The sequence below is a fragment of the Emydura macquarii genome, unplaced genomic scaffold, assembly GCF_026122565.2.
Source record: "Emydura macquarii macquarii isolate MOO-44397 ecotype Brisbane River unplaced genomic scaffold, CSIRO-AGI_Emac_v2 contig_1483, whole genome shotgun sequence".
NCBI lineage: Eukaryota > Metazoa > Chordata > Testudines > Chelidae > Emydura > Emydura macquarii.
The window spans coordinates 7,127,135-7,151,350 of NW_027131620.1; the positions used below are offsets into that span (position 1 = coordinate 7,127,135).

The window sequence follows — 24,216 nt, forward strand, 5'->3', positions numbered from 1 at the left end:
GCAACCTGAGTGACGCAACACCCGCGGGTTACGTACGTCCCCGTCCCTCAGCCAAGCGCACGCGCAGCAGCAACCTCCCCTCGTCTAGGCAGGTAAGAAAAGCGCGGGAAAAAAAGAATATCGTCGCCCGGCTCAATAACGGCTCGCTCGAGCGCGGGCTCTTCCAGTGGACCCCCCCCGCTCGCCCGGCTCGTGTCCTCTCCACCGGCTTTGAACCGCGCTATCATCTCCCCTCCCCGCCGGCTGAGCGAGCGAGCGAGCGCGCCCCCCTCGCCCGGACAGCGGGCCTGTCAGTCAGCGGGCAGGGCAGGAGTGCGGCTGCGTGGGGCCGGGCGCAGACGCAGCTCATTCATTGGCGCCAAGCATCTCCCCCCCGTCCCTGCCTTGTGCACGGAGCTCGCCACTGGTGGGCCCCCAGACACGCCGAGAAGGGGGGCAGTCGGGCGGGAGCTGTGGTGGGAGCAGCGGGCTGGCCCTGTGGTCTCCACAGGGAGGTGCCCCCCCGCCTGTTCAAAAGCCGCTGTACACAATCCCTGCTGGGCAGAGGCTGCTTCAGCGACAACGCAGGTCTGAGGGCGCTGAGCTCGTCAGTGTTTGCCCCTGCCTTACCTCACATCAGGGCTCTTCCTGCAATGCAGCTCTGGCCCGGCAAAGACTGGCTTCACTTCGCTCCTGGGGTAGCTGGGAGGATGCTTCCCGCCCTTAGCAGGCTAGCAACCCCAAGGTAGTGCACTTCAAAACAGCAGTGGGGTGGGGCGACGGGGGCTCGAGTTAGCCACCTCACTCCAGGGACGCCTTGCCCTCCTAGGTAAGTACTTGGGCACTAGCCTGAGCTGCTGCCCTGCCTTGGCGGCCACAGGGCTATTTTTAGCGTGCCTTTGTCTCCCCAGCAGGTGGACTGGAAATAACTTATGTGCTGTGCAGACTGCAGCCCTACCCCTTGTACGTACCGCCCTTGAAGTACTTGCAGTGACTGGAGGTAAGCACGTGCATAAATCTTTGCAAGATCAGAGCTTTCGCTGCAAATCTTTGGGGCCTGAGCTTGCTCCAGTTAATATCATTAGGAGACAAGACTTAGAACATCTGAAAACTGGTGTTTTCACATGCAATGATCTTTACCTGAACTATGGCAGACTAGCAGGGGAGGGAGGGTGATGCATTATTTCCAGAGAGTCTGCAATAAAAAACTGAATCTCCCATTGTTATTACATGGGTCCTTTTTAAAAAAGTCTTTGCATCATAGGAAAAATACCATCAACAGGCTTCACAATCAGTTCATTTTAACCTAAATCAGTTTCAAGCATTCTGTATTACAAAACAGAAAATGATACAATTAATGAAAAAAGTCAAAATGCTGGCATCACTTTGTTTCCACATTAATACATAAAAATGGACAACACCTTAAATAAACATTTTGTTATTAACAATTAGAAATATTAACACCAAAATCATGTATAAATTAGGAAATAAATGTACAAACTATTTCCAAAGTGCTTTTTCAAATACAGTATATACACAACATTCAAGAAATTCTTAATGTAAGACATTTCAGATAGATGTAATTTTGCTGTTTAATTTTTTTAAATGTTGTTCATATTCTCTCAAAAGGATTATTTCAGCACTTTAAAAAACCACATAAAAGGCATATTTCCAAGCTGGCAAGGAGCAATATTGCATTTTCTGGCTACCTGTAACATTAACATATATAAAGAAAACTGTTTCTTCTTTTCTGTGCCTTATTTGATATTTGAATACTCAGTTGTATGAAAACACCAGCAGGAAGAAAAAGAGAAATGAAGAATGAATAAAAAATGCTAACTCCATTTCACTGATCAGCAATTAGAAGGGTTAATGCCGCAAGGGAAGAGCTTGAACAACATTTAATAATAAACCATTTAGCTATCATATCAACTATTAAGATTTTTCTTGCCAGGAAAAATAAATCCAAATCTAATGCGTGACATGTATATTTTCTGGGTGGTTTTCGTTTTCAGCATATAAAAATTCCATAACTCAAAATATAATTCAATAAACACCATCTTAAACAAAGAAAAAGAAAATGCGGAGGGTATATTTAACTCTATACTCTGGAAGTTGTAGTTAACTATAGGGTGATATTTCACTTTTTAAAAAAATGTATATTAAATACATTTTAGCCATTTTAACTACAGACAATTTGGACATATTTTATTCAGGAGTAAACATCTCAGATTTTTTTAAAAATGTAAAACTGAACATTAACTATTTTACTTTTATTGTTCATACTGGCTTTTAAGTACCACTATCCCTACATTTCTAATTCTCCCTCTATAGGTTTTCCTTTAATGGTTGAATCCCATTAACAATGGCCCTTTCAATATGCATAATGAATGTTGATAATTAAAGCTGAATTACTGATTTGTTCCTTTGAAACACAGATGGATTTTCTTACACTGATTCTGAATTACTTCTATCAAGCTACTAGAGAAAAGTAAAAGTGATGAATAACTGCAGAAAGTCAATTTGATAACCTGATTTTATTTATGGCTATGCTTGCTGGAAAATCTGAACTAATAGGGCAATGGAAGACCCAGAAATTAAAGAACAACCGACTACCTGGGGAATTCAGCATGAATATTTTTATGTGTGTTATAAAATTTGGAGTAGCATATTTAAGACTGGAATGTGGCCAGATGTTTGTCAGCTAAGCATGATATGAAGTAATACTGACTTCTAGTACACTTACAGATTAATTTCCATTTATTTCTTTTACCCATGATATATACCGTAGTTATACTCTCCATGGAACTATAAAAGGTGCTTCTAAATGGATATACATAGTTTCTTGAATATAGGTTTTGTTCATCTCCGCACCTTTTACTACAAAAAGGTGGAATTGTGCAGATATTAAATTAGAAGACGGGTAATTAGCTATATAAATTTGTTGGGCATAATGTCCTCAGCAAATGAAATATTATTTCAGTTGGTTTTAGTTTTGTCTTATAATGTGGAAATTGATTCAATATAAAAGTACACACCTGCCTCCATACCTTAAAGGAGTATAGTTGAGAGCCATGGATTTCAGAGGCTGGCATATACAACAGGTAAACTGCAATGCATCCAGTTAAATATAGGTTCATAACCTACATTAGAACAACTGTATGAGCAGAGATGTGACTTAAGTGATATTTGTATTTAGCTGGATTGCAGAATATCCTAGCTGTTTCGCAGATCTGGGCACATAAAAACTGATCAAATGACCCCTAGTCTATTTAGAAACATCAAGAATGGGGGGGAAATAAACTTCTGCATTGTATCAACACAGTACTATACACAGCACCAAATATATCAAACCATTAAAGCATTGTCTTGTTACCAGTAGTGCACTGCTTCATATCCAGCATGAAATGAACACTGTTCACATACAGACGCTGCTTTGTGCTAAGGGATAACCAACATATTACAATTAATCAAAACTGTCAGTACATCCAGTTCAAAAGATGGATTATACTATTGAAATGAATGAGATACAGGAGCTTCTCCCTTTATTGCTGGTAGTTTCCATATTGACCCTGTTAAAAATGACAAAATACGACACATTAGAAGATAAAATCATTTCTGTGTCATGCACGCAGGAGGATTGAGAGAAATAATTATCTTTTGGTTTATGAAATTGGAGGGGCCTAATAATGCATCGCCAATACACTCACATTGGATTCCCTAATATGACTATGGATCTGGGTCTTCAACTTCATAGCTTTTCCTGTGTGCAAGAAAAAGCTGAGTTCTTCCAAGGCAGGGCTTCCTGAAAAAAGGCTAATCCCAACTCTTTATGGCAGAAATTAAGATATTTTACCTGCTCATAGCCATAAGGCCTCTGTTGTTGGGCAGTTGGTCCTGTCTGAGAAGTCCTGTAAGTTCCATACTGCTGCCCCTGTCCTTGCTGGTAGCTGGAATACTGTGAAGAGGCTCCTTGTGCAGGACCTGTGAAGGAAAGGTAGGAGGATACCAGTATGGCTCTATCAGAAGCTCTTTAATGACCTGAAAATCAAAAAGGAATTCTACAGAAAATGGAAACATACCTGAATTGCTCAGGAGTACAAAAGAGTAGTACAAGCACATAGAGACAAAAATCAGAAAGGCTAAGGCACAAAATGAGTTACACCTTAAAAGGGACATAAAAGGCAATAAGAAGAGGCTCTTTAAATACATTAGAAGCAAGAGAAAGAGTGAGGAAGGGAAGTGCAAGCCCTCTACTTAGCAGGGAAAGAGAGCTAATAACTGATAACATCAAGAGGAGGTGTTCAATACCTGTTTTGCTTGCTCCACTAAAGAGAGTGATTAATGGTGATCAGATACTCAACACAATATTAAGGAGGGAAAGAATGCAAGCCAAAATAGAGAACGAACAGGTTAAAGAATATTTAGGTAAGATGAATATATTTAAGTTGGCAGGGCCTGAAGAAATTCTTCCTAGAGTACTTAAGGAACTAGTTAAAGCACTCTCAGAACTATCAGCAATTATCTTCAAGATCTCATGGAGGATGGGCAAGGTTCCAGAAAGCTGGAGAAGGGCAAACATACTACCTATCTTTAAAAGCAAAGAAGACCCAGAGACTTATATACCAGTCAGCCTAATTTTGATACCAGGAAAGATGCTGAAAAAAATTGTTAAACAATCTAATTGTAAGTACCTAAAGAATCAAGGTTATAAGGAATAGCCAGCATGGATTTATCAAGAACAAATCATGCCAAACCAACCTAAATTTCCTTCTTTGATAAGGTTATTAGCTTAGTGGATGAAGGGGAGGGAACAGTAGATATCATATCTTGTTTTAAAGAAGGCTTTTGACTAAGTCCCACATCACGTTCTCATAAGCAAACTAGGGAAATGTCTAGATGAAATTATTGTAAGGTGAGTGCACAGCTATTGAAAGACTATTAAAAATAGTTATTAATGGTTTGCTGTCAAACTGGGATCCCATAGGGTCAGTCATGGGTCCAGTTCTATTCAATATTTTCATTAATGACTTGGATAATGAAGTGGAGAATATGCTGATAAAATCTGCAGATGACACCAAAATGGGAAGTGTAGGAAGCACTTTGAAGGACAGGATTAAAATTCAAAATGGCCTTGACAAATCAGATAATTGATCTGTGATTAACATGATGATATTCAATAAAGGTAAGTGCAAGGTACTACATTGAGGAAGGAAAAATGAAATGCACAATTACACAGTGGGGAATTACAGGCCAGACAGTAATACTACTGAAAATGATAGTGGATCACAAACAATATGAATCGATGTGATGCAGTTGAGAAAAATATTCTGAGGTGTATCAACAGGAGTATATTCTAATATTCTGAGGTGTATCAACAGGAGTATTATATGTATGACACAAGACATGGCCATCATCCTATGGCTGAGCATGTCCAGACCATTGCTCTTGGAGACCATGAACACCACTACTTGCTGCTGAGCCATATGAAATGCTTGTGCTGCTTCTAAAGCACCCCAGTCTGAGTAGAGACAATGATCAGCTATCAAACCTGGTTTCTCTACATGGTAATGAAGAGCATCATCATTTTGTGCGCAGAATGGCCTAAAATTTCTTTAGTGTACTAATGCAAGTTAGATATTCAGATCACATTCAACCCTTTTCCTCACCAAGTGACAGTAAAGCATACATGCCATTCTAAGAAATTTACTTGAGGTAGTAGTGATTGTGGGATTTTTATGTTTAAATTATATAAAAATTGCACATTTGTGAGGCCTGAGCTCTAGTGTAATAAACCCCCACCCATACCTGTAGATAAGTCAATAACGTGGGGAATTAGCATGCTGTCTGTCTACACAGCTTTCTCAGCCCTTGGTGTCAAGGAGTTAGAGCTCCTTATAGCAACATACTGAACCTCCACTTGGCTGAACTAGATACTACTGTGTTTAGAAGTTAAAGCTGGTGCTTCGGGCTACAAAGGGAGATAGACAATTTATCTATTTGTTCCTAGGTGCAGAATGGGCAAATTTATAGGAGGGATTGCAAACACAAGACATGCCAAAGAAGACTTCCTCACCATATCCAGGTTGTTGTCCTGGGTAGCTTTGCTGATTTGGGTATTGTTGCTGTGAATATGTTTGCTGTTGCGCAGCTCCCTGTTGGTATCCTGCCTGCTGCTGGCTATACTGGGAATTTCCTGGAGAGGAGAAGATTGATATAGTTTATAGACTCAGTAGCTGTCCCAGTATAGTTGTTGATCACACTGAAAATAATTGAATGAGGTTCCTTGATATGAAACCCTGAAAAGAGTATTCCTTTAAAAAGGCCTTCCACTACATTTTACAAATGTGTGAAGAGTTTATTCTCTGGTCATTTTTAGTTCACTTGAAGAGGCTGTGCTTTTGATTGGTTCATGAACTGCTTTTGATTGGTGCATGAAAAAAAAATTCTTTAAGAAGTCAACATGCATACATCCCTACCCTCCCTTCTCAATGCTAGCTGCTCACTTTTCCTCTTATGTTTTAAATATCAGCTTTTTTTTTTTTTTTTTTTTTTTTTTTTACCAAAAATCTAAAAGTAAAATATAAGTTTTAAAAGAGCAAAATATCTTCCAACACAAATTAGTATAAATATACACACTCATTTTTCCTATGATAACAGGACATAAAGACCAAGTAAAGTTTATTCAAATGCACATCTTACAGTTTACACACTGTCGTTTTTATGTATTTATTTGGATACTCACATAGTATCCAGCATTCTTTAAGAAAATTGATGTTACATTTGTGGGTGATCAAAATTTCTCCAATACACACCAGTCAATTTGAACTGCAAGGGTTTATCCTTAATTCAGTTTTATTTTCCACTAAGCTGATCTTTTGGCCTTCCTCTAGTTTGTGGTAATCTACAGAAAACAAATAGGTTGAAAAGAATGTTCTGTGTGACCAAAACACTGGACCCAATTCTTCACTCCTTTGCAGCTGGTATAGTCATTGCATTGGTGTAAAGTGCTACCCAATCAGAATAGTAGCATTTAACAGCCATTTTACACAGGTGTAAAGAACTACACAAGGTGTGAGGCAAAGAAGAATCAGGCATGTTGACTTTTAAGGAAAATAAAACCTAATAAAAGTTAAGGCGAAACTACTGTGCACAATGGAGAAATTTTGATCACTCAAAATAATAAAGAAATTTACTTCATGTTCTAACTTTACATGTGTTTCTTTAAGACAGATTTTCAGAAGACGTATTTTAGATTGCAGGGATCACTTACTGTCAGTACTGTGTTGAATTCCGACACTGGTTACCATGTTTATTTTATTTTCATATATATAATAAAATTGTTGGAGCTTGGAATATTGGGAGATTAATTAACTACTCCAATTTAAAGGAGTATATTTTTATGGCAAAATTTGCCGCTCTGTTTTTCTCACAGTTTCCTTTTGGAGATGAAGATATCTAATTCACCAAGTAATAACATGCTGAATTTACTTTCCATTCTGCAGCTTTTTCTATCCTTTCCTGAGTACTGTCACTGGGGTACTTACGCTGGTAGCTGTCTTTTGTTGATAATGAATCATGCACGGGGGAATTCCAACTCTCATAATATAATGATTAAATCAAAATGTGCTGGACATTAGAGAGTTGCCAGAGGCAGCTCCTTGTTCCTCAGAGGGAAGTCTTATCCAGAATTATTCATTAAACAAACAGGCTAACTAGAATTTATAAGTAATTCAAAAGGGACCTTATAAAAGTTGGGTGGCCCAAAATTTGACTTGCCTTTATTTTATTGTAGAGGGGCATCACCACCAATTCTTCACAAAGGGTATGTCTACACTGCAATGTAAGCCCAGAATTAGCAGAACTCAAGTTAGCAGGCCCTGGATGAGTGTTTACACTCGTTTAAGGTTAAGAAGGTTGAGTGTCTACACTCATTTAAGGGTTCCAGCCTGGGGCTCTAGCATCTACATTGCATTCTGCAGGCCTGAATCAAACCACCCATATCCCAGACATACCCTAAGTCTCCATGGCACAGAGCCCACAAGAGCTGTGTGATCTGCCTGGTGTGCAGACAGCTGTTAACAATTATTTGGATTCTGAAAAGAAAGATCCTACCATTTCCTGGGGTGAAGCCTATGACTCCACTCAGCTGAAATGCAACACATGGCAGTCAGACCCTTGGGTCTGATGTCATGGGTGGCACTGCCTCCCCATGTCCCAGCAAGGGAAGGTGAGAAAGGATCTTCACTGGCTAAATGACCGGAAATCATTTGTGGACAACCAATGTGTCACATGGCTGAAGACATCTCCTGGCTCACAGGTCCAAAATAGGTCTGTTAGCTAAGCAGCAGAACTGGGATTCACAGACCTGAAGAATCCCTAACAATCCGTCACATTCACATATGAACGTTTTAGGGATCTGGTCCCTCCGTTCTTCCCCCTTTTCACCACTGGAGCAGCCCTATTCTAAATAAACACAGTTACTATAGTCTTAGGATGGACAGAGAAGGCTGGGATGACTATAAAGCTCAGGTATTTTATGTGGCTAATGGGGTTTACATGATGTATATACCAGGAGTCAGGATTTGGCCCTGTAGAATTCTGTTTTAAAGCAAATGAGCTTTTTGTGTTTAAAAAAAAAAAAATCAGTCACCCAACATTCATAAATACTACCCTATAATGCACACTGTAACTCCTATATGCTTCAATAGGAATTATGCATTAGAATTTTATGGCTGAACTTGATCCATGATGAGCAACTCTATACCATGCAACCAGTCTGTGTATGTAATTAAGGAAAATCAGTAATGAAACAGAGTTCATTTTCAAGCTTCCACAGAATTATTGTAAAACATAATAGTGGGTTAAATACTAAAGTGACATTTTAGAAAAATCATTTCAGATACTTTGACAGAGTCCTCTTAAAATGACTTAGAGTAGCTACTATTTGTGTTCAGATATTTAATTATATTCATGATTTTCAACAGATCTTTATAAATAGATTATATTTTAAATCTGTTTTACTCTTTAGAATGGGATTTTGTTTTTCAAAAACATGCAAAACGCGTTGGCTTTAATTTGCAATTTGTTGAATTCTAGATCTGCATAAATTCCATTTCTTGTGGAGCTCACAGTAGGGGCAGATGGGATGTAAGGGGTTGTTTATTCATCTACATCACTGAACATGCAAATAAACAGCCTGCCACGAAATGGATAGCTTTTCTAATAAAAAACTGTCCCAGAGGTAAAAGAAGAGATTCTTGATGACAACGGTGCCAAGACACAACAGCTGGTGTCCCAGAAGCCCTCCCACTGTATTTGCTTTCAGTTAATAAATAATAATATTCTTTATTCATATTTCCAAGGAAAATAAGGCATTTCATTGTTATGGGCCTCTGCAATTTTTTTATTGAAACTATTAAAACATCCTACAAGGGAAATACAGTTAACAAAATGAACAAAGTCTCTACCTAAAAGTTGGTTTCCTCAGATGAGACTTCATAGCCTAATTTAAGTATTTCCAGTGATTAAGCTCCCAAAAATGTTCAGGCAATGGGGTCATTAAATTGACTGAAAATTCTATCATATCTTTCTGGGAAAAAATACTGAATTTTGCTGAAATGACTGATACAGTGTCACTATTACCAAGGAGGAAAATAAACCTCATTATGCTGAAATTAAATTATTTCAGCCAATCAGTGTGCAGGAGGCTGTGGCACTACCGATGATGTGTGATATTCAGGTTTTTCTCATGCCTGATTTGCAAAATGGCAGTGGTGGAGATTTTCAAAAGCACTTATGTACCTGACTCCCATTGACTTTCAATGGAAGAATGATGCCTAATTGAAAAGCTTCTCCTGCATGATAATTTCTCAATAACTGTACTGTGAATATACAAAATCTCTCTACTCTAACTAACTGCTGTAATCCTTCTGCTCCAAATGGTTCCTGTGCTAAAAAATTTGCCTGCAACAAAGGTACCTGCTACCGTCTCTTCATCTTAAACAGACAAACTCCAACATTTATACGAAAGAGAAAAAGAATATTAAAAAGCAAAGGAAACGGGGTTGTCATAGTGGTAGAGGGGAAATTGTTAGATTTCTTTTTAATGTTAAAAGCCCATTGACTCATTTCACTCACTACCATCTCTCTCCTCTCTTATCCTCCCTCTCTGCTCCCTGATGGCCTGCAAGGCTCTTATCCCCAGAATAACTCTTGTATATTTCTGTTTACTTGCAGTTCTGAAATACAATAAAACAAAAAATATTAATTATTCAATGGAGAAGAGCTTCCTTGATCTGTAGAGAGGGAGTGAGTCAGGGTGGAGAAATTAAGTAAGAGAATGGGAGGAGGAAATGAGAGAGAAGGGAGAATGAGAGGCCTGGCACCAGTTTGACAGCCTATATCAGTTTTTGTATTTTTTCCCTCTTATACATTAAATAGAAATAACTTGAGTGCTTCCTGTTAACTTGGTAGGAACAACCAGTCCGATTACACCGCTTTTACTCATCTGAATAGTCCCAATTATTTAAAATATCAGGTCGTCTTTATATTTGTTTCTATTGCTCCTCATTATTTGCTCTGCTTCCAATTTTAGTGCTGTCTGAAAATTCAGAAAGACTGGGCCACCGTCTGATCTTATTTACAAGTGTGAAACCCTGTTCATTTGAATATTTGGCCAGTTGCTTTTCCTAATATCTAAAAACCAATATGCTCTCTCTCAATTTGAAAAAGTTTCCATCTATAGCTACCATTTGTTCCCTAATCTTTTTCTAACTCTAGCACCTTAGTTTACTTCCCACCATACCCTTTTAATATATTAATTGTTATGGTCAGAGTCATTAATATCTTAATTTAAAGTTAAATGAAAACATCATACAGCTTTTTTTTTTAAGAGAAGAAACTCGTATTATAACTAATATTTCCTCCCACATAAAAAAGGTTCTAATATTATAACTGCATCTAGTTCAGCTACACCTGTTGTGTTGTCAGCAATGGGTTGCTTTCCTAGTGCACACAAGGTTTATGTATGAGCTATTAACCATTAACCAGTCACTAATATTATCTAATGTTGTACGTAGTGTTTTGAAATATATGTATTATAAAAGTTGCTGTAAACTACTAAATTCTATTTTACAGACACTCTTCTGAATAACGTTCAATTTAGGAAAATATTTTATTCTAATAGCTGAGCAGTGTTTTAATTCTGCAGAAATGCTATAAAACAGCTTTTATATTTTTCCTAAGTAGACTTAATACTCTGTGTAGCTTAGAGCTTTTGTTTGCATAGATTGCAAATAGATCTTCTCACCTCCTTCATAGTAATGCTGTGTGGAGTCCTCAAATGACCTGTCATAGCTCTGCTCGGTATAGGATGACTGCTGATAGGCATAATCACCATGACCTGCAATCAGATGGTAAGAAACAGAAATTGACAAGGTTAATTAAAAAGGTTCATCTGATCCATAGCTTTGTGTGTGTGTGTGTTACACACAATGTATAGAGTACCCATCATGTTTTATATATAATTAAATAATTATACACACAGTTTAAAGTCAGATTCACAGATTAGGCTAAAAGAAACAGAGAGCTCAAGCTGGCAAATCTGATGCAAAGCTTGCTGATGACTAGGGATCCTAGAAATCCATTTGCTATGGAAAAATAGGGAATTTGCATTTTTACAGAGAATCCTTAGTTTTTACATTTTGTGAAAAAATAAAAACATATACAGTAAAACCTCCTTTATCTGAGCTTCCATTATCCATCTCTCTGCATTAACCAAAGCGGGGATGTCAGCCTGAGCCCCACCGCCAGGGGATGACATACCAAATACTTCTGTGTCTATGTAAGAAATATAAATTGCAATTCTATTAATTTTATTTTATTATAAGGATTGATGGTACTTGTATGCTTCCAACTTGCTTAAAAATTGTAAATATATCAATAAAATATTGTGTTCAGGTGATTTATATATATATATATATATATATATATATATATATATAGTGGCCAGAGAAAATCAAGTTCAGCGTTTCATTTTAATCGTGGAAAAATGCAGTTTTTTTATTGGAGAATTTTGGTTTTTTTATCACGGAAAACTAGGATACCTGCTGATGAGGTGGCAGTGCATTTGCCAAGGTGAAGTAGCACTCCTTGATAAACTGAGTGTGTACCCTATCCCAGGGATTCTCCTGTAGGCTTCCTGCTCTTTTCAGAACACAGTTGGTAATGGTGCTGCAATTCACATATGTACACAGAACCGTATGTATTGGGAACAGGATTTACTGGCATTTCAGATTGAAAACAAATCTTATGGGTTATTTGGTTTCCAATTTTTTAACTCTTGGATGTGGCAGTTGTACAATTCAGCACCACATCAAGCTCTGCTGCATGAATATTAGAATTACTATTGCTCGGCAAAATTACCATCTGGATAATATTGCTGGTTCATGGGCTCTGATGAGCCCTGTCCATGGCTGTACTGTTCACTGTAATACTCCTCCTGCCCCATATACTGCTGAGAGGAACCTGTAAACCAAAAGGAGAGAGAGCGTATTAAATTGTCAAAGGGAGATTTTTTTTTTATCATCTAGATATTCTTGAAGTGAACAATGTTTTCTTCTGGGATAAATCACTGAGTTTTATATGTTCAGAACTGTTTCAAAGATGTTTTTTCTCATTGGAAAGGAAAACTGCTTTTGCTAAATCAAGAAAGAAGCTAGTTTAATATTAGGATTGCATACTGTCAATAACAAGGCAAGAAAAACCCTACAAGGTGACACCAAAAGTTATAGCAACAATTAATCTACTAGTCTGAGTTGCTTAATAGCATAAAACCCAGAAGAATCCTGGTTTAATAATATAGTTAGCATTAAATCTCTATAGGTATCCAGTTAGAAAATAAACAAACCAAAATTTCATAAATTTAAATTCACTTTAAATCAGAATTGGCCTAGTAGTTTCTTCACTTTATATAATGGTTTCCAAGATGTTTTCAGTCAAGATTGACAGTGATGCAATTATCCTGTGGTGCCTGTTGAAAATAATTTTCCTCATAATTTTATTAAGGTTTATCGCGACTCAGTTTCCATACAAAAATTCCTTTATTAGTCCAAAGGCCACTTGGTGTTGGTTAAATCCAAAATATCAATATAAACACATACACCCTAATATTCTATACCCTAGCAACAATATACTTATACGCATTGGCCAAAATACTTAGAACAGGTGCAGGCCCAGTAGGTACCTTCCTATCATGGCATAACACCAGAGCGGTATGGAAAGCTCTGACAAGGAAACTACTAAAGAACCTTGCTTTTTATATGCTATAACAAACAAGCAATGTTATTGCTGGCTATTGGACCTTAGCCAAAGACAGAAAAGGAAGTTGTAGGGCTACACCTTGCACTTGGTTTCAATTAACCAGGCTTTCCCTATTTCGCAAGCCTTAAATAAGATATTGCTGGTATTTCTAGGGTCACTACAAATTTAATCCAAACAATTCTTTCTCCTGATTTTATTCTTCTTGGTCTCACGCTTTGAGCTTATTGCTCATGCTAACATTCAAACTCAAAATCATAATTTACTTAGGCTCATATTCTGACAGTGTATTCCATCATTTATGTTTTATATATATATATATATATATATATATATATATATATATATATATATATATATATATATATAAACTGAAATCTCAAATGCAGAGACCCGTTCTTTAAGTCATTATTAAGAACAATGCCACATTGGAACTAATGGCTTGATCCAAAGCCCAGTACAGTAAACTGAAAGATTTTAATGGACTTTAATGGGTTTTGGATCAGGCTTTTGGTCTTTTTCTTTATACAGACATATGATGCCCTGTAGGCTTAGTCATTTCTGAACTATAGACATGGAAAGCTATGAAAATAAAGCTAGAGGAAAACCTTCTTGACATTCCACCTGTATGTTTCACCTTGTTTGGCATTTCCAACTTTCACCAGGGTCCCTCATTCCGAGATCATGATGGCTTCTGTGGCATATTTGTCTGTGTCAGCAGAAATGGTGAGGTGGCCGCCTTTCTAGGAACTGAATAATAGACTTTACCTTGCTGGGAAGATCTGTAAGGGCCCATGGGTCGCTGACCCATCATGCTGTTGCCTTGGTTGCTCTGACTCATCATGGCAATGGAGGACTGCCCCTGGTAATGCTGACTCCCTCCTTGTGCCGAGTTGTAGTGTGATGTTGCCGCTTGCTGGTGCATCATGGAGACTACATAGCGCACAGATAAAACATTGTTTTCTAAAGAGATAGCACAATTCTTTTCCTACTCTTTTTGAGACTAACTAAACTTGTTAGCCAATTTAGGCTTTTCAAATTGCCCCTTGATCATTCAGTGAATTCTCCACGAGGGGAGCAGGCAAAAAAAGACAGAAAATGTATACTTTTCCCCACTGTACATATTTAACTTTTTGACATTATCTGAACCCATATGCTGATAATGTGATCAACTCGCACCATTATTTTTCAGTCAGATATTTTAAAATATATCTGGTCTCAATAAATAACAGAAATCATTGCTACAACAGGACTATAGAAAAGAGCCCTGTATGAGGAAACTGAAATATTTGTTCCTTTTCACCTGTAGCCTTAGCTTTAGCTGCATTTTTTCTTTAACCAACTTTTTCTTTCCTCTTCTATCTTATTTATGGTCCTGATGACTACAGAATTTACGCAAATTGAAGTTATACTATTTAATTTTTTTCTCAATTTCACATTACTTCCTTGAAAGGATTTTTTAATATCTGGTATCCTATTCATTACACAGGGGGTGAACATTTTTAAAGAGACAGGGACAGATTCTTCATTGCCCTCTGGCCCCTTTATGCCACTCCAGCAATGTGAAAGGCCTATAAAGGGAGTGGAAATATCCACTAGGAATATCACCACCATGAGAACTTCTTCATCTGGCATAACTGTTCTATGACAGCCCCTCTCACAGCTCAGAACATATGGCAAGGTATGTGTTGGGGCCATCGCAGTGTGATCAGAGTGCTGCTGCACTCTGGATATTCAATCCTTCCCATCACACGCTGAGGGCCATGGGAAGCAGAGTGGAAGTTAGAATGATGTTGAGGCTATTCTGACTTACTCTGAGCTCAGAAAAATATTGAACACAAAGGTTGCTTAAAACCACCTCTCCTGCCTCTCTGCTCCTGTGCAGGAACAGCATTATGTATTTACAGCACATTTTCACATGTTGTGCATCTTTGAGGTCACTGAAAAGTCCTTTCAATTCCAAAATGAAAGGAAAGGGAACCTTACCCGGGTTAGACGGCATGTTGATATTTGTTCGAGAGACGTAATTGCCTATTGACCCCTGGCCTTGCATTGCCACATTCTGAGATGCAGGCACTGTATGGCTATAGCCAGGTCCAGTTCCATGGCTGCTTACGGTCATACTCAGAGAGGTTGTGGGCATTGTATTCTGGCCTGACTGCTGCATAGACACATGATTAGGACCTAATAGATCACAACAAGAAGAGTGATGCTGTTATTGACAATCTACACTGAGTATAAAAATTTTGCATAGCCTTACTTGTGTTCTTTTTAGGAATCTAGGAACGGCTAAAAAAATCAAATAAAATTGACTATACCAAGGGCTATTAAAAAAAAAAAAAAAAAAGCAATCCCCAATATTTAAATCTCGTTAGTTATAAACAGCCAAAACCTACCACCATTTGTTATAAAGCTAGACTGAACCTTGTCCTAAAGGCTACCACACCTGGCTTTGCTGAACTGCAAGCAGGAACAAATTTTAGAAGTGAAGGCTCTCCAACCAGAAGGCTCTGCCCACTAGGACAGAGGCAGATCTAATAGCATGGTTGGCAAATGCCAGCTGCGGCTTCAGCCACTACACTGAATTAAGGACTCAGAGTGTCCTGCGATAGCTCAGCTGTTCCCTGATCTGTTTCCCCTGAAGGTTATCACCTCCCTCTCTCTTTTAAGAGATGTTGTAGGGAGGACCCAACAGTGGCTGGTACTCCTCTATGCCGCTGTTGCATCCAACACAACTGCCCTATGCCTGGCAGTAGTAGCAAGACTTTCTCCCCTGCTAGGATTTTAAAAGATAGAAGAATGTACCCAGGGACTCTGACACCAGATGGGCAGTGACGGGCTAGCTGGATGGGTAGGGAGGACGGTGAAGTATCAGAAGGCCCCATAAATGGGAGGGGAAGAGAGGAAATGGAGGAAAACGTCCCTCAGCAAGCCCTCCACATAAGGAAAGAGAAAGGGGGCCCCACCAAACCTAATTAGAGCAGAAAGGAAAGAAGGGGGCGATGGCAATCTTTTAGCCTCTGGACCGCCTCTACAGCTATCACATCCTCTTCCTCCTGTCTTCCCCCAGCTTGATATAGTACTCAGTAGTTTCAGGGGGGAAATTCTTCAAAACACCATGTTAGCCCCTATTACTGTGATCATTATCCCTCTCTTCCCAGTTCATTTGCTGACTTGGTCCCTGCGCTAGGAGTTCAACCTTTGAGATTCATACTATTAGTATCTTGCCAGTTGTGACTGGGACACTATGTGCTTGCTTGACTGATTTGCCTTTATAGAGAGATCTGTAAAAGTCCAATCCAAAGCGCACTGAAGTCAACACAGAGACTCCCGCTGATTTCAGTGGGTTTTAGATTGGGCCCTAAATAAGGACAATCAGGTTTCATAGAAGCCTCTTAGCCAATCCATAGACTAAATACAAGCTTTCTTCAGTGAACATCCAGACATATAGAGCCTTGTATTACCAGGCCTGTCCGGAAGCATAAACAACACAAAGTGATTTCCTGACACCCACACTTTTTGGGGGTGATCCCACAGTTCTTTGTTGAGTTGGCACCACACAAATTCCTGATCTCCTTTCATGATGGTGAGAGGGATAGAACTTCCAATCTTTCCTTGCAGTTGTAGGACACAAAAAGGAAACTCATAACTTCATTCAACTTTCTAGCAGCATGGAGCCTAACTCTTGCTCAGGGTCACCCAACTGATAAAGCTGACCTTGATTTATAATACACATAGCTGTAAGTTGTGGTCAATTATCTGTAGTACTAATAAAAGCGAACAGTCAGTAAGAATAGCTATCAATATGCTTTGGGCTGTAAGCACTGCCCTACTTATCATATGTTTAATTATCTTAGCTCTCAATGCTATTGGATAACTAACTAAAATTATGCAGCATCAGGTCCTTATTTTGTACTCAGTATTGTTCTGAATTCTTTTAAGAACATTTTTTGCAAACCTGGTCATATTTACTATGCATTGTTTCTGACCTGTCTCTCATCTCCACTATCCATGGTAGGGGCCACCCCCTCCTCCACTGCAGGCTGCATACAGCACCCTCCCCAGCCATCCATCTTTCATCAGGGTGGGGCATGAAGCTGCCAGCTGGAGCATCCTCAGCCTGACCCCGGCAACCAGGCTCGCTCAGCCGTTTTGCTGACTGGGGGCTCCCTTGCCAAACTTGGGGTTCCTCTGCTCCATTCCCACCCAAACTTGGGGTTCCTACACTCCACAACTGCCCCCCCCCTCCCCCAACGTGGCTGCCCCATTCCGTTTGAAACACTCTTAATTCTTCATATACATTCAGTCAAATGACACTCCCTATAACAGCAGCAGGAGCAACATAGCAAAAGGGCACTGATACCTAGCTATTAACAAGCTCTACTGTAATGAAACTGACTATACATCAAGTGTTGTCAAATACATGAAGTAAATACAATGCAAAACAGAAACAAAATCTCTAAGTTACATTCATTTTTGGTGCTCTTGCAAAAACACAGGTAAAAAAAATTCAGACATAAGTGCTGTTTTTAAGTTTACAGTTTTCCATTAAAAGGTCTTTGTCAGCTGTTTGGTTCTACTGTACAACATTTTACAGGCTACTCTTAAAAAAAACCAAAACCCTTTAATGTAACTGCATTTTATTTTTGAAAGGTATTTATCTTAGAAGAACTTTGAAGTCAGGACGTGATTTTGCAGTTTTTACTCATGGAAACAATCCCTGTTCACCCTATCCATCCCATTGACCTTAGTGGGGCTGCTTGCTTTAGTGCAAAAGGGTTGCAAGGTACAACTCAATGTATGCTTATTTTAAAACTATTAGGGTATTTCATTTTGAAATCTCTTTTAACTGGTGATTTTCACTGCATGTTTTAAAATATTTTGTTTCATATTTATTTCCCCTACAGAAATCTGTTAAGTGGAGTAGAGCCCTTGCACAATCCAAGCAGCAATATAAACTGTAGCCATTTTGTGAATATTTCAGCATGTGCCTGAAAGGTGAGTTACAGAGCTGTAAAAGACCTCTTCTAAGTATATTCTGCATTAATGATTTTGTTGCTGGGCAACCATAAAGCAGCACAAAGGGGAACAGATCTTACCATTGCTAATCTGACTCTGCATGAGGGAGGAAGGAGGAAGGCCTGTCCCAATTGCATCACTGAGATTGCTCTGTGAATGGAGAGATTGGTTGGATGCACTCTGAGTCATTCCTCCTGGGCCCAAATTCATGTTTTGCGTTGGTGGCTGCAAACAACAAGAAGAGGAAGCAGATTTTTGGTTAGGTTTTAATTAGAAAAATAATAACCCTGAAGCTAAGCTTATTATGAATACAAACTGACTCAGCTGAAAGTGTGCTTCCAGATTTTAGCCTTACAGACTTGGGACCTGATCCTGCAAACCTTTATTCACATGAGTACTCCTTATAGGTGAAATTCAACTGTGTAGAGCAGACAGCATAAGGCACATGCCCTCTAGAGCCTAAATGGAGCACAGTCCTTGTGATGGCCCTCTGCACAGAGGTGAATTTCATCCTATAGCCTCACTGAATTCAACGAGACTACATACATGGACAAGAAGTACTCACATAAGTAAAGGTTTGCAGGAACTAACTTTATAAAGCACATATTTTGTTATGACAGTGTATATATGATACTTTTTAAATCAATTAGGTTAGCAAGAAATTCACTGCAGAATTAAACCACACAGAGCCTGATCTGGTCAATTTACTCAGAACAAAAAACTCTCATTTAAATCAATGAGAATTTTGCCTGAGTAAGGGCACTAGATCTGATCACAAGCCTACAAAACATCTTCAGAACAATTCTAGTTTTGACTTTTGATTTAGATATGAAATAAAAGCTACATTAAGGAAAACAGACTTGATCAGTCTGTAACTAGTTACTTACAAGGAGAACAGGAATTTTATAAAAGAGGGCTCTTCCACAGACAAAGTTATAACATGGTCCAGAGTCTGGAAGCTGAAGCTAGACAAATTCAGCCTCAAAATAAGGTGCAATTTTGTAACAGTGAAGGTAATTAGCCACTGGTACAATTTACCAAGGGTTATGGTGGCTTTTCCATCGCTGGCAATTTTTTTCTAAAAGATATTCTCTAGTTCAAACAGGAATCAACTCAGGGAAATCTATGGCCTGTGTTATGCAGAAGGTCAGAATACATAATCACAGTGGTCCCTTCTGGCCTCATAATCCATGAAAACATGGAGTTCAATCCTGCAGTTCCTATGCAGACAAAAATTCTTTTGAAGTAAGTGGGAGTTTTTTTCTGCAAGAATACTGCAGAAGCAAACCCTGTATCTTTAGATCACATCTGTCAATCTGGCATAGGCATTTTGCATGATCCTGTCCCCAGTGAAGTCGATGACAAAGCTGCTGCTGACTTCAGTGATACAGGACAAGGACCTTTACAGTAAGTTTATCACTGTGGTACCCATGTGCCTTGCAAAAAAACCAGGCTGCTAGTTTATGAAGAAATGTTATGCAACATTTAATCCTCAATCAGTACCAGATTTAAAGACCAATATATTGGTACCTTTCAGGAGTAGAAACAGCAGCCTTGTACTGTGAGAAAGGCAAGTTTCCGATGGCACACACAGCTCTTGCCTAAGAAGGTCCTGAGATATTGCCCCATACAATAGTGATATTTTAAAGCCATTTTTCATTATTTAGAGATTTTTTTATAGGTCTTGTTGAACCCTGTATAGTTGGATTCATGGTAATTTAGGCACCTGGATCTACAGGTGGCAGGATTAAAAAATAGTCCCAATAAATATTTTTCTATTACTCTCCATTGAAATCCAAAACATTTTAGTTTTTTTGTATGAAAGGTTTAATAAAAATGGCTAACTAGTAACAACTTTTTGCCACTAATCAATACTCAAAGATGGTCTCATTGGTATAGTCAACATTGTATTTGATGTGAGTATTGGTACTTACTGCAGGTAGCAGGGACTGCATATTCTGGTTAGAGTCTGCTATTGTTGCCAAATAAACCAAGTTTCTGTGCAAGATTTGTTGATATCTAAAGGATAAGGAATAGAGCTTACTTGGGAAGAGTTAGAAATACCAACATATCCCATTTCATGGTTCATTGCAGTCTTGTCTTCTTTGTCCTATCTATAAAGCATCAGTAAATGTAAATTAGCCCACTGTCTTTCCATCTTAATAAATATTAATAATGACCATTTCTGTCCTGTCCTGTCTCTTATCAGAAAGTCTCAAAATACTCAACGACCATTTTACAAATGGGTAAATTCAACAAGTAAAGTGACTTACTTGTCTAAAGAGACAAGGTGGGTGAGGTAGTATCTTTATTGGACCAAGTAATATCTTTTACTGCTGTCTTTGGTGAGAGAGACAAGCTTTCGAGCTTACACAGAGCTCTTCTTCAGGTCTCAATAAAAGATATTACCTCACTCACCTGGACTCTCTAATATCCTGCAACCAAAACAACAACCACCTTGCATACTTACTTGTTTGAAAACACACTGAATGAGTGGCGGACAGCTAGAGTCTGGATTTCTTGTCCCTTGCTCTAACAACTAGCCACTTTCTTTATTTCAACACAGTACTAACAGAGTATAAATTCTGGAGCTCCAAAAAAACCAAAACCTTTTTGCCCAGCAACCAAGCTCAGGAGAACAATACTGTTTCAAGAGTGTTTTAACTTGCATGCTTTCTGCCATCCACTGAAACCATCTGAAACATCCATGCTTCTCCCAGTCATCAATGAACTTTAAAAGATCATGATGAGAAGCAGGAGGGAACCTAGAAACAAAACAGTAAAAACTGTGCCACTAAGCAAGGGTGAAATTCAAACTTTTGGAAGCTGGAGGGGCAGCAACAAAGCAAGCAACTTCTTTTACTATATGACTTTTCTTTTGGTGGGTGATGGTGGCAAATGAATTATTTTTAGTAGTCAACATCTTTTGTGGGTAAATAGCAGTGCAGGAAGTAAATACCCATTTCCCTACAGAAAAGGATTCAGATCTCCTGTGATGAAATCTTGAATCATCAGCACATAAGGCAATCGCCTCTTCTGTTCCCTCCCTATACACACTTCCTTTTTTGAAAGCGTTAACAGCCTTCTCATGCCTGGCCTCCCTCAACTTGACCCCTCATTAGGCATGTTTGGTCTGTCCCTACTGAAATCCAATACATATTTACAGTAAAAATGCTTATTGCTTTCATGATTAAGAACAATAAGCGGTGATGGAAACTAACAAGTCTATATTCAGTTTCTTTAGGCATAAATCACCAAGCTCCTTGAACTCTAAAAATTAAGTCCCCTTCTGATAAAACTATGTTATTAATTTTGTGCATACAATGAAATAATTACCACCTACTGATATTTAACTCCTGAACAAATAATCCAATGATTCTAAATTCACACGTCCTTATAATTACTTTTGTAAGTGATGTGTTGAGAATATTCAAAAGATTAATCTCTCTCTTTATGAACGCCACATCTTACAGAATTATACACAGACCTATAGTCTCCCCTTATTGTACATGCATAATTCCTGTAATGGGACTTACTTGTATATGCCTCATAAGAGGAATATGCCCTTTAAAAGGAAAACAGATCCTAGCTTTCATTTTCATATGGTAGACTGTTCTCACACATTAATTGTGCATGTTTTTAAAAACACAGCATAAATGTGTTATCATTCAGCAATAGCCCAATCCTAGGAGTTTTGCCTGCATCATGAGTGCAGGTTTGGGTCCTAAAAGGAAATACTATTCTTTTCCAGGCAGAACTCCAAATTTCCCACAATTCACTTCTCTTACTTCAGGTATAGCCACAAACCTGCAGCCGATCCACACCTGAATTCAGTGGGAGTTCTGCATGCGAAATAATTCAGGATCAGGTCAACATATAAATTCCAAGTTACTCTTTAATGTTTTTTAAAAATCAAACTGCCATCATCCTTCCTCATTCCAGTGTTGCTCTTCCACTGAGGACAGTGACCGAGGACAATGATGTGGCAGTCACAAATTATGGTCAGTTTTAAAATTTTCTATTGAAAACTACTGTAATATTCAGCTTTCTTGCTTATTTTCAGAAGGTGACCTTCACCTCTCATCACCAACACCACTACCTTGATTGCTAAACAATTTTTTCCTTTGCTTTGATATATTATTGATCCTGATATTTTGTGCAATTACATTGCTTAAAATATCCAAGGGTGAAAAAGAAAAAAAAAAAATCCTGTCCCCCAAGAATAATTTATATGTGTTGACACATGGTAAATCTTAGGAAATTAGCACTCCAAGTTTTCTTGCCAGCGGCAGTTGTGCAACTCTATTCACAGTATTCTTGCACTTTGTGGTAAGAAGCACGGGAATAATGTCCAGAATATTCCAAAGTAAATAATACTCACTGAGTACATTCTGCTGTTTTGCCTTTGCTCTGATAGTCCATAATACACTGTATTAAGTGGTGATTTTCATCTAGCATCTGGATAAAAGAAAAATGGTCAAAATACTTGTTACTATGAGATAAAACTAAAACACACCAAGTTCTGCTATATGTTTCTTCCTTCTGTGATATTCCACTTTCACTCATTCTTAGCTTGATGAGTCTTTGTGAATGTCTGTGGACTGCAGGTCATTATGAAGTTCCTAGACTGGAACAGGAATATTAATATGGAATCAAAACTTTCAACTACTCCCAAATGTTAAATTTATTTATTGAACATTACTATAAAATAAACTCCTGGGTGAATCAGGAGTCCATTTTGTGTTAATCTTACTCTATAACTATTACATCTTATGCCTGCATAGAATAACAACAGAAAAATGACAAAAAAAGATACAAAACTTCCTTATTAAAATACATAGCATTCCTCTGGTTTCAGAGTACAGTTTTTATGAGGGATTCACTAAACACAACCCTCAAAATTTTACAATTTTGAGTTCATTTTAAATGGAAGAAAAATGAATAAATCTGACATTTTGGTAATGCAAGACTATCTGAAATAAAAGTAGATACAACTTGTACTATTTAAAACTTGTTTACATAAAATTACAGGTCACAAAAGCTGTACTGTAGGTATGCATCTCTCTGGTAGTTGATACTATAAAGAATAAATATGTCAGTGCTATTCCTCTATTTTAGGTTGTGATTATTATTACTTAACATTAATATTGTGGTGGCACTTAGAGGGCTCAAACAGGTGAGGTCCCCATTCTGCTAGATGCTGTACAAATATATAGTAAAACAGTCCCTGCCCCAAAAGCTTACCGTATAAAATATGTTGGATGTTTGATTTAAAGACACAAGAATATAAACAAATTTCAATATTAGTCTTTTTATGCCATGTCCCTTTTGGATTCCAGGACCATACCTTTTGAATGCATTTCCATTATCTCCTAAAGATGCAGAACATAGGTTGTACATCCATATGGGCCCATTGAGACATATTGCTACTGTTTGCCAGAAAGATTCTTAAATAGTAGGAATCCCTGAGGCTACTCTGGATCCCTGTCTGCTGGATGAAAAAAGGCAGATATGTAGAGACCATGAGAAGAGTCTGGACTGTATGGGTAGCATATAGTATATTTAGCACCAATCACCAGTTCCAGATCTGAGCTCCAGAATCCTATATGGGAGTGTCACAAGAACATGTAGTGTACCATGTTTAAATTGTATATTTTTTGTTGAATTTGGGAAGTTTTCTTTCTTGCATTTGTTTAAGAACCATTACAAAATGCAAGAAAGGAAACCTGACAGGCATGACAGCTATAAAACCAAAACCTCATGGTATTAGCATGTAAAACTATGTTTCATAGATGGTGGGGACAGGCTAACAAGTTTTCAGGCACAGAAAACACCCAAGGTGTTTGCTCTGTGCCTCATTGTTCTTAAAGTCAGAAAGGATCACCAAAGTGATACTTT

At 38.3% G+C, this 24,216-nt stretch overlaps 1 protein-coding gene and 1 long non-coding RNA gene across 3 annotated transcripts in view; one reads left to right on the forward strand and one right to left on the reverse strand.

Annotated features, from left to right (window-relative positions):
* LOC137157034 (uncharacterized) lies at positions 1-3,892 on the forward strand. 2 transcript variants are annotated; one of them, XR_010920976.1, is made up of 3 exons: positions 1-92; positions 891-979; positions 2,418-3,892. It is a non-coding gene; the product is annotated as an uncharacterized lncRNA (long non-coding RNA). The 2 variants fall into 2 exon arrangements; XR_010920977.1 differs by lacking the exon at positions 1-92 and adding an exon at positions 408-808.
* Positions 3,433-24,216, reverse strand: part of SS18L1 (SS18L1 subunit of BAF chromatin remodeling complex) — a 25,974-nt gene continuing 5,190 nt past the window's right edge. Inside the window, exons 2-11 of the mRNA XM_067554123.1 lie at positions 22,700-22,776; positions 20,253-20,337; positions 18,399-18,543; positions 15,286-15,483; positions 14,068-14,232; positions 12,406-12,507; positions 11,291-11,383; positions 6,056-6,175; positions 3,836-3,963; positions 3,433-3,551 (exon numbers count right to left, since the gene is read on the reverse strand). Coding sequence (XP_067410224.1) covers positions 3,525-3,551; positions 3,836-3,963; positions 6,056-6,175; positions 11,291-11,383; positions 12,406-12,507; positions 14,068-14,232; positions 15,286-15,483; positions 18,399-18,543; positions 20,253-20,337; positions 22,700-22,776 — 1,140 coding nt within the window. The 3' untranslated portion in view covers positions 3,433-3,524. The remainder of the gene's footprint in view (positions 3,552-3,835; positions 3,964-6,055; positions 6,176-11,290; positions 11,384-12,405; positions 12,508-14,067; positions 14,233-15,285; positions 15,484-18,398; positions 18,544-20,252; positions 20,338-22,699; positions 22,777-24,216) is intronic.